The 10,979-nt window shown below is 41.3% G+C and overlaps 1 protein-coding gene across 3 annotated transcripts; it reads right to left on the reverse strand.

Moving 5' to 3' along the window:
• Window positions 1–1,179: 1,179 nt before the first annotated feature.
• LOC120107483 (ALBINO3-like protein 3, mitochondrial) lies at window positions 1,180–10,403 on the reverse strand. Of its 3 annotated transcripts, XM_039120765.1 has the most exons (7): window positions 9,865–10,403; window positions 8,603–8,709; window positions 2,157–2,321; window positions 2,008–2,063; window positions 1,777–1,898; window positions 1,569–1,637; window positions 1,180–1,488 (listed from the first exon to the last, which is right to left on the reverse strand). In XM_039120765.1, exons 3-7 carry the CDS (start codon window positions 2,231–2,233, stop codon window positions 1,333–1,335), a joined length of 480 nt encoding a protein of 159 aa, XP_038976693.1. In that variant the 5' UTR covers window positions 2,234–2,321; window positions 8,603–8,709; window positions 9,865–10,403; the 3' UTR covers window positions 1,180–1,332. The 3 variants fall into 3 exon arrangements, with proteins under 3 accessions (XP_038976693.1, XP_038976694.1, XP_038976692.1); XM_039120766.1 differs by lacking the exons at window positions 2,157–2,321; window positions 8,603–8,709; window positions 9,865–10,403 and having other exon boundaries at window positions 1,777–1,894; window positions 2,008–2,149; XM_039120764.1 differs by lacking the exons at window positions 1,180–1,488; window positions 1,569–1,637; window positions 1,777–1,898; window positions 2,008–2,063 and having other exon boundaries at window positions 2,158–2,321.
• Window positions 10,404–10,979: the final 576 nt, after the last annotated feature.

Consider the following 10,979-nt stretch of genomic DNA (forward strand, 5'->3'; position numbering starts at 1 on the left):
AACCCGATAACCCGAATCCTAACGGATCCGAGTTAAAAAAAAGAAAAAAAAAAGAAAAAAAAGGCAAAAAAAAAAAAAAAAACTTGACCTATCGTCTTCCTCCTCCACGGCCATCCGCAACGCCGCGCCGCCACCCGTGGACGCTGTCGTCCCGTCGCCGAGCGTCGTCGCCTCCGATCTCCTCCTCCGTCGGCCGCCGCCCATAAGTTCCCGCCGTCGTCGTCCTCGTCTCGCCTCCCTTCGGCCGCCGCCCATAAGTTCCCGCCGTCGTCGTCCTCGTCTCGCCTCCCTTCGGCCGCCACCTCTTCCAACGCCGAGGAAGCTCCTTTCAGACCGTCGCCGACCACCGCCGCATATCGGAGACGCCTGCGTCCGCGTCCCCGCGCTGCCGACCCGTCTCCACCGGATCCCACCTCCCCTGCCAAAGGCCGCGCCCACGCCCGTGCTCGATCTAAGGCCCACCGCATCACCTGCGGCCCAACTGATTGCAGGGCCCGCCGACTGCTTCAAAGGCCAATTCACAAGCCTCTTCTTCATTCACAGGCCCGCCAGCCGCACCACACAGCACACCGGGTTGGCAGGTCCTTCGGGCCCACAAGCTACTTCGACCAGCTAATTCGTGCCTTCGACAAGCCAATTAAAGCCAATTGAAGGGTCCATCAGCTACAACTGTACTCCTGATCATCGCCCACAAGTGAACGACACTAGTGACCTACTTCACGACAGGAACGGTGATTACCAACGTTACCTTGTTCGGTGGAAAGGTCGACCAAAGTCTGATGTGACGTGGATTTCCAAAGCACAGTTGCAGCGCATTGACCCCGATCTTCTGGAGCAGTACGACAGCCGGCCAGACCTGTACTCGATGGGGTCGAGTTTTTCTCACCCGGAAGGAGTTGATGGGGACATCAGAGCCCTTCATCCAGATGATCCTGAGCCCCCGGATTGAGCCAGACTCGTTTATTTGCATATTTATTTTATTATTTTATTTTTGGGCTTATTTGCATTCTAGGGTTTATTTGTGGTTTATTTTATTTCTGGGCTTATTTGCATTTTAGGGCTTATTTGTGTTATTTGTGGGTTCATTAGGATTTATTTCTGTGTAAGGGGGGTTTATGCAAGTTGTGTATTTGGGCCCTATATATAGGGAACTATTTTCATGATTAGGATTTAATGAATGATTAAGAATTTCTTTTCCTCCCAGATCTTATTCTTCCTCCTCCTCCTCCCCTTCTCTTCTTCCTGTGTCTCTAGAACCTCTTCTTCCTTCTTTCTCTCTTGTTCTTCCTTCTTCTCCTCTTTTTCCGCATTTGTGCGGCATCACATGAAATGCTAGCAGAAAGTACAAATACTATGTGAAAACTCTTCAGGTATGTACCTTCCTAACATCACCAATCCTCTATAGTAGCAGGCTCTGTCCATAGGACCATCTGGCTCCTTCAACTCTGCTAGTCTTTTCAAGTGCTCGATCCCCATTGATTTATCTCCCTACAAACACACGGCATCTCGTTGATCGGTAATCCATGTAGAGTGAGAGCATGAAACTCAAATGACACTGCTTGATTTACCTGCCATATATGTGAAACACCTGCCCCGAAATATGCAAGAACTCGAAGAGCATCCTCCTCCTCTTGAATCTATCAGCAAACAAGTTAGAGATTAGATGCCATGAGATGTTTTGTTTAAGATCCATGAACAGTAAGTACATATTTTTATCAGCATTTTACATGAAAACTTAAGGGTATATTATGCAACAGCAACAGCAAATGAAGAGACCTTTGAGATTGCACGTTCAAAATATTCAGATGCTTCCAAAAATAATCCTTTAGAGCACAGAATTTGCCCCATTGCTATCCAAGCCCTCACCAGTTCAGGATTCTTGTCAGTTGCCATTCTGTCTACAAAGGCTCTATTAACTATATATAATTCGGTAAAAAAAGCACAAGAAAAATAGTCACTGATTGCCCTGGGCAAAAAATTTAAATAAAATTGATAAAGTTCTGTTACCATAGCAATGGAAGAGCCTTATCTTGCTGGCCTGCTGACAAGTTATCAAGAGCAAGCTATAAAAATCCAGAAAAACAATTATTAGGTGGCAGAAACAGTAACAGCCCAACACCCAGAAGAAATATCTTTATTATATATTCTCTACTCGCATCAAGCAATTTCTCAGGAGATAAAGTTTCTGCAGAGATTGCATGCTCCAATAGACCACTCTTCTCATGCAGAACATTCTCGTTGGAAATTTTATCCCTCATCTGAACCTTTTGTTCTGGCAAACCCAACTTCATCCGGATGTACGGATTTCTGAAGGATAATTGCTGCAACATTTAATGCTCAAAAAATGATAAGAGGGTCAAAATAAAAAATCTAGATTGCATGGATTTTAGACTTTAAAACAAATACTAAATGAAAGGCTCAAAAACTATAAAAAGAGATTTTAACAAGGCCAAGATGAGAAGCAGAGATTAATATGCAAAGGAATCTGTTAATCAAAAGTTTTGTCCTGCGATGAGAATATAAATAACAAGACCAAATTACAAAATATAACAATGAACAATTGTTAATTTTTGGGAATTCCATTATTGCTCTATGGATCTGAAGAGCTGAGATAAGTCTCATTAACCAGGAATACTGGAATAGCTTCTCACATGGTCAGACAGCAAGCTTTTAAGAAAGCTTTGAAGATAATGCTAGTAGCTGAGGGGGTAATCATAAACTAGCTGAAGTCTTCCAGTGCAATTACTTGAAAGGGAGATTTAGAGTAGCTTTAATACCTACTTAATAAGTGAAGATCTGTTTCAAACCATAATGCAGCAGTTGATGAAACCAAATAGTATTTTATAGCCTGAACAAATGTTATCTAGAAGTCAATTGTCCAACTTATCCATCCAGCATTGTCATGGGAATTAGCTGTTTTCTGAAATCTCTTACATCAATTATATCTACTATGAAGAAGAATGGAGATATGGAATGATTAACAGACACATGTTTAATAGAATTGAGTATGTTCTGTCAAGTGCAAGCTGCTGTCTGGTGCTGTAACTACCACATGTAGATCACTTGAAAGGTATACATCTACCATGAGTTCAACCATGTTGCATGCCGTAGAATCATGAATACCAAAAACAGCTAATATGGATGAAATGTTCCATTGCATTAAAAAGATTAAATAAAATGGGTAAACCTAATAAGGTTGCTACAGAGATCAAAATATTATTACAGAAAAGGCTTCAGAGTTCCTGATGCTCTCGCAAAAATGCTCTCCCAAGTGCAGGAGAATTGCACAAATAGTATACTCGGAAGTCCGAGGTCGAATCCTCAGGGAGCGGTCTATGAATTATTATTAGCGTAATTTTAGATGTAATTTTCCGTTGATTTTCAGAAATTAAAAGCAGAGAATAATATGTAATTAAACAAAGTTCAAGAATATAGAGAAAGCTAGGGATCCGGAATCCTCCTTGACAATATTACTTTCAATAAATAAACTCGGCGATTCTTGATTAAGGATTAATATGATAGAGTAGTTCTAATCATGGAGTATACAATCTGAAAACATGAATTTAACATCCAAGTATTTATCGTACTGGTTACGTCTACGACAAATCAAGCATTGAAACAATCCATGCATCAATATATATAAACCATACAAGACCTATCTAATAAATAAATATGCAAGAATCCAAAACATACCAATGGATATAAAACAATTAGAATAAAGGTTTAGAATGTACTTGATGAAAGCAACATGACAAGGGTTCATCCATCACCCTTTGCCAAAGAAATTAGCCATGGTCTGCCGTACCGGTCCGTACCGGCCGGTACGGGCCGGTATGTACCGGTCCGGCCTGGGACCGGTAATCCGGTACCGATAGCTTATCGTTGGAGTACCGGTACGGACCGGTACAGACCGATACGGGATTGGTATGGGACCGGTACATACCGGTCCGGGCTGCCACCGGTACGCCGACCGGTACCGATACCGCGGACCTTGAAATTAGCTTTCCATTACAAAAATCACCTCCCCTTTTGTTTTTTTTTTCTTTTCTTTTCGGAAACAGGGCATACCCTGTTTTTCTTTTTTCTTTTTTCTTTGAATGGCTGCTTCCCCTGTTTTCTTTTCTTCTTCCCACGAATCAGCCTCCCCTCCTTCCAGCCGAGAGAGCCCTTCTATATCCCCCTCGATGGATCCTTAATGCCAGCTGCGAGATACCCGGACGCGGACGGCTGGCTGAATGCACGTGGAGATGGAAGGAAACCGTCACGAATAGCTAGGAGCGGACGAAGGGGATGAATCTAGGAGGCGATTGCGGGCGGATCCGGCGCTGAGAACGGACGCTTCACGGGATGCTGGGATCATGGGCTCAGGCGGACACTGTGAAGGAGGCGGACCGATGCGAGGTGATTGCGGGCGGATCCGGCGCTGAGAACGGACGCCGAGGATCGTGCGTGGGAGGCTGAAAATATGGAGCGGATGCGGAGGGATGGATTTGGGATCGGAGGGTGCTTCGCGGACGGCTGGGCTTTTGCTGGGACTCGACCGGACGAATCAGGATGACTGGGCGATCATGAATCCGGAAGACGCGCGGATGGATCGCGATCTCTTCCGGACTGCCGCTGGGAAGCTTCACGAGAGGCTGGGACGTGTGAGCTGATCATGGCCGGATGTTGCTTGATCCGGAAGCTGGGATTACGGGGAAAGAAGATGATGTGGGATGCTGGGAAGCTTCACGGGCTTGGGCAGGATGAGAACGCAAGCGGACCGATGTGGGGACTCATCACGGGTGCGGACGACGTGGAGGAGAATCGTTGATCACGGGATGATCGCTGATGTGGCCACTTTCTTCCTTTTGGATCTTCTTGGCTTGATAAATCTAAGCCCTCGGATGTCCCATTGCGCGTTGCTTTAGGATGGTTGCCATATATCCCTCGAGTGCAAGTGTGCTTGATGAATGGTGGGTTCGATCAGACCATGACGAGGTTGGGCGTATGTGGTCTAAGTTATGCATTTGTCTAGGCCCAATTTATACTAAATGTGCATTGTAACTTTGATTTATGATCACCTGCACCCAATCAAAAATATAATATTAGATTAGTGATAATATCGTTATCCGTTGGCAATAACACTAATTTAAGTAATATGTAGATCGTACTTTTGTACTCTCATCACACTCCCCAACTAGCTTATTGCTAGTCTCTAGCAATTCAGAGTAAACAATAACATGAGAGTACAAAAAGTGTTGGTCAATCCTTTGACTTTTTATTAAAGCTAAAGACATAAAACTAAAATATGTACCCACTTTCGTAGGGCATCACGGTTGCACTTAGCACGTGCAACAAGCCGTTAAACCCCTAGATTACCCTAGTGGACGAGTATTGTCTCGTGAGGGTTTTCAGGGATGTTACCCACAAACATCATGAATGATATGACATGAGATCCTAAAAATATGAAATAAAGCCTAAGCTAATACACATGTAATTAATTAATATATATTTTCAAGCACGGCAACTTTCGAAACAAGGAAAATATGAAAGTGTAGTGTGCATAAAATAGTATGACTTTCTCAGAGTACTAATACCTCCACCACAACAGGGCACCGTCCGAGTTTTAGGTGCACTACTCAAGTTCACAAGTGTTTTCTACAATTTGTTAGAACCTAATCCATCAAATTTTCAGAATATCACATGTTGTCTACATTCGTCAAGAATGGTTCGTATGTAAAGAAAGAGCTATCAATCCCAACTAAACAACCCGGGTATACAGAGGTCCAATACAATGGAGTCAAACCAGCCATTACCACAAGTCACTAAGTTCAGCCTGACCAACTCATTCATGCTTATTTTTATTTCATTTTTTTTTTTTTACATATGACGACTACAGCTGTCCAACCCCATTAGGGTTTAGTAAGGTCCATGTAGCGAGCTTTCGGCCAATGACCCCCGATCCAGTTGGCTCAAGACATTAGGTGAAACACCCCTCGGACTTAATTACTTGAACCAGACTAGACTTGTCATCATTAGGATTTTTTTTTTAATAATAATTTTGCAAGAAAAGATAAGGCAGACTGAACCATATATATAGATATTTTTATTATATACGTGACTGCATCGTGACTATAGGTCAACCAAGGTCGGATCGTAAGGTACTTAGGTGATCTAGCCAGGAAATTCAACCTCTGTCTTTATGTGAAAACCAAATCATGAACCTTATAGTACGGACAAGGATACTCGTACTTCTTTTACAGATACGGCTTAATAAAAATGCATTAAACAAATGTGAACTCCTGAGGCCTTCCTATAATCATTAAGCACATGTGCGAGGATCTAATAATAGGTCTCTGATCAGTCATAGTACGCATGTGTTCCTTGCCTTAATAGTTGCACAAACTTAATATGAAAATACATGTGCATTTGCTTAGAAAGTAATAGAATAAATCAAATGCAAAAACAAGTTTTTTTTTTTTGAGAAATATTTCCCTCCTCCCAACTTAAATATTGCATTGTCCTCAATGTAATAGATACAATAGAGAAAATAATATTGGAGAGAAGAGCAATACCTTGAGCTGTTGATATCTAGAAAAGAAGACCTACAAAATAAGAAGAAAACTAGAAATAAAAGAAAAAATTAATTCTAACTAATATACAGATACCTTTGTCGTCATGCTCAGTCGTAAGAAGGCTCCCCCAAGGAAAAGGAGTCCTCTTCATTTGCAAAATTCTCAAGAAAAGATTTTAACCTGTGTCCATTCACCTTAAAAATCGTACCATCTCGTGGATTCTCAATTTCAACCGCCCCATATGGAAAAACAGTTTTTATAATGTAAGGACCTGTCCATCTCGATCGCAACTTACCAGGAAACAGATGAAAGCGGGAGTCGTATAAAAGGACTTTTTGCAAAGGTTCAAAAGTTTTTTTCAAAATTGATTTATCATGTAAGATCTTCATTCGTTCTTTACAAATCTTAGCATTATCATAAGCATCTCTGTGAATCTCGTTAAGCTCGTTCAATTGCAATTTTCTCGCTAGACCGGCATCACGTAAATCAAAATTCAATTTTCTAATTGCCCAATACGATTTATGCTCTATTTCTACAAGCAGATGACATGCTTTTCCGTAAACTAGCCAGTAGGGAGACATGCCAAGAATGGTTTTGTATACAGTACGATAAGCCCATAATGCATCTGATAGTTTCAAGGACCAATCTTTTCGTGATGGGTTCACCATTTTCTCTAAAATACGCTCGATCTCTCTATTGGCTAACTCTACCTGGCCACTAGTTTGCGGATGATATGGAGTAGCAACTCTATTGGTGACACCATACTTTTTCAATAAGGTCTCGAAAGGCTTATTACAAAAGTATTTTTCACCGTCACTAATTATAACCTTAGGCATCCCAAATTTGATGGAGCTCAGTTGGATGTGCAGACAAGAAAATCCTGGGCGACTGTATGTGATTATGTTTTGAAAGAAGACAATGATCCTATTCTTTGGGGGGATAATGCTAACTTAGACGATATTCGAGAAATGCTCAAAAGAAGGAAGCAGCCTTAACGGACTTCTAAATATCCATTCCCTATTTCCTTTGCACAACTAGCAACGAGATACATGCAATGCACATTGCAAAATAAAAATAAATATAAACACTCAAATTATATCATATAAACTTTTAAAGAGAATAACGAGATTTTTCTCTTTTTTTTGTATTTGGAGAGCGATTAGAATCCAATTTACACCTTTCTTTCTCATTTTAGAAGCTAGGTCTTTGATTACCTAACATTTTTAGAAATAGTCAAATTTATTTAAATAGAAATTATTTATGTAATGTAAGAGATGTAGAAAGGCATTTTAGAAAAATTGATAGACAGAATCAGAATAGAATATATGCTTATCCTTCTAACTAAATTTTGCAAATTAATACTCTGTTCTAAAAGATGGCATCACTTTTTATATAATTATCTTTTTGGAACTCAAGAGTTCTGTTATGATCAAAAAGGGAGAGATTGTTGACCCTGAAAGATTGATTTTGATGATACAAAACAATTGAGTTAAAGATAACTAATCTCTTTGCCTTGAGTTGCCAACTACAAATTGCATTCATATTTTTTAAGTCATGCTTTAACCTTGTAGTATCAAGAAGCTTACACACATTCACCATCATCTATTTGTTATATCAACATTTTCAATTTTGAACAGCCATAGCCAAATGACCATTTTGAACCAGGATTTAAACTCATCCACTGTGCTAAATTGAGACTAGCAATCAATTAAGGTCAATGTAAGTTCATTAATAAGTCTTCACTAAAGGCATGTTATTTAAAATGAATATGGTAAGAATCAGAAAATTGTATAATTCAAGAATTGCTTTAGAAGCACCAATAGGGATTCCTCACTGTTTCTCAATTACATTACATAGAAAAGAATATGATATTTAGTTGTAAACATGAAATTTACATGCATGTGAACTACTAAGTGAAACATATAATGATATAGTGCATCAATATAAAAGACGACTAACAAGTTACTTACAACCCTAATTTTAATCTTAACTATGGAATGGAAAAAAAAATATTATGAGATTAAGGCACAGAAAAGATCTCTTACATTTTGGGAATAATTTTGCAATTTCTCCAGCCTTCTTAAGTTGCAAAATAAGCACAGGAAGTAGGGACACCCTCAGGGCCAACGTAGATGTGGAGATTATTAACCACCTGCAATGGTGTCTATATAGTCAAATGACTATGAATTAAACATTTTATTGCAAGACGAACATGCGCTCCACTACAGTTTAATGATGAAGATTGATTGATAGTAATTTAAATGAATATCAATGAACCACACAAAAGATTACAAGCAAACATAATAGAAAGATTATAGGTCACATGAAAAAAGAAGTTTCATTCATTGAAATGTTATCAGATAAATTACTTATCAACAAGCAACATTGACTTAGTGATGCAGAAAATTTTTCAGTCAATACTCAAATTGTCACTATTAATAAACAGAATTCTTCCGCGACTACAGAAATTTTCACCCATATAAAGCATGGAGTTTATGTAAAATGAAGTTATCTATGAGTAGCCTATGAGACAAAAAAAAAATACGTGAAACAATAAGCAAGACTCCATAGAATAGGAGGGTAGCCAATTAAGAAGGCCTTAAGATATGATAACATCATATGACATAGAAGGCTGAGGTGTTTTGAGTTCAAACTACGAAAAATAGCAGTATAAAGTGGTGATTGCACTGAATAAGAATAAAGCAGTTGAATAATGACAGAGATGATAGATATGTGTAACAAAAACATACAGAAGCTCAGATGAGGAGAGAAGTTCAAATTCATGTAGAAATGTTCTAATTGCAAGACAGAATATATGCATGTATATCTAATTGTCTATGTAAATGGAGAATTTAATCTTTCGCTAATCAATGGAAAAGTAGGATCCATAGAACCTAAAACAACCAAGATAGCATACTCATTCCTCGCCATGGTATCAAGTTCTCATCCATGCACATTAGTAGACAACAAATCAAACTTGAGCAGGCGGACCATTCCACTATTTGGTTTACTTGTTGTTAACACTGTTAGAAACCTTCAGACAATATACAAACTAAAAATATGAAAATATAAAACAATTCGCTTCCCACGCTAATCTTTCTCCACACTTCCGACAATTCCAACGAACTATAGAGACAATGTCAAGAATTGGCGTGGAGGAAGTCCTATAATTGAAGATTAGCCGGCATATATAACATATCTTCTGTTTTCCAAACAATTTAACTAATTCAAAGCCCAAATAGCACAAGGATTGCCCATCGAGAAAACCCATGGAGCTCCTTAAGACTTGAATTTTCGGAATGCTTACCATGGAAGACCAGTGAGATCATGGTACCCATCAAGCAGAGTAATCACAGAGAGGACTGGGTAATACCACACGCTCTCTTCAACCGTTTCCTCCATCATCCCCGAGCCATCGGATCCGAGACTCGAGATCCCTGCTCCAGTTTCGGAGCCATCCACAGGGCTGAACTCCAGTCCCTCTTTGGAGTTCCCAATGAGGCTGTCACCTCCGGCACCGCTGCCGGAGGCGGATCCACCGCTGTCATCTGATGTGCCGCCGGTCCAGGCGTGCCATGAGAAGGAGCGGGAGGGGATTTTAGCGTAGAAAGATTGGATATTGGGATTGGAGGAGGCTGAAGAGCATGTGAGGTGGTCGGAATAGGAGAAGGGGCTATGGTTTTGGTGGGGGTTGGAGCGATGGAAGGGCGGAGGGAAAAGAGGGAAGAGGCGGCGACGGCGGAGATGGCGGAGATGGCGGGTCGCCAGAACCATGAGGTTGGAATGGGCTCTTCCCTTTTCTTCTCGTGCACCGCTGGAAGAAAGGAACAAACGGGGGGAAGGGGTTTTTTTTTTTTCCCTAAGAAAAGGGGTAGGAGGGAGGAAGGGACAAGCCCACCCCCGCTTAGCAGCCCCCACTGGGCCCCCGCCCCGCCAGGAGAATGTTCGGGCAGAAATGGCCGTGTGTTGGGCACCCCGACCGGTTTTACTCATACCCTCTCCACCCGTAGGCCCGGCTCAGCTACTCCTCTGAGCTCTGGCTCGAGTCCCACGTGTGAGTACGTCACACCCGGCACCACCCCGGCTACTAGCGGTTCAAGAGCGGTCCTACACCACAAGTCCAAGAAGGGGAGGTTTGGCCGAGAAAGAGAGAGATACAGAAGGAAGACGAGGATAGAGGAGAGGAGGGGAAGAGAGGAAACGGATCGCCTTCTATTCTAGGGCATCGATGGAGAAGAACAAGAAGGGCGAGGATCGATTTCGAAAGTGAGGGAAGGATAGATCGGGAGGGAGGGAAGGGAAAGGGAAAGGGAAAGGAGGAAGAGAGAAGAAAGAGAGAGGAGGGAGGAGGGAAGGAGAACAACTAGGCTTACGGCCCTAGCTCAGGTTTCACACCAAAGCTAATGAAAGGAACCAATTCAC

The sequence above is a fragment of the Phoenix dactylifera genome, unplaced genomic scaffold, assembly GCF_009389715.1.
Source record: "Phoenix dactylifera cultivar Barhee BC4 unplaced genomic scaffold, palm_55x_up_171113_PBpolish2nd_filt_p 000880F, whole genome shotgun sequence".
Lineage (NCBI taxonomy): Eukaryota > Viridiplantae > Streptophyta > Magnoliopsida > Arecales > Arecaceae > Phoenix > Phoenix dactylifera.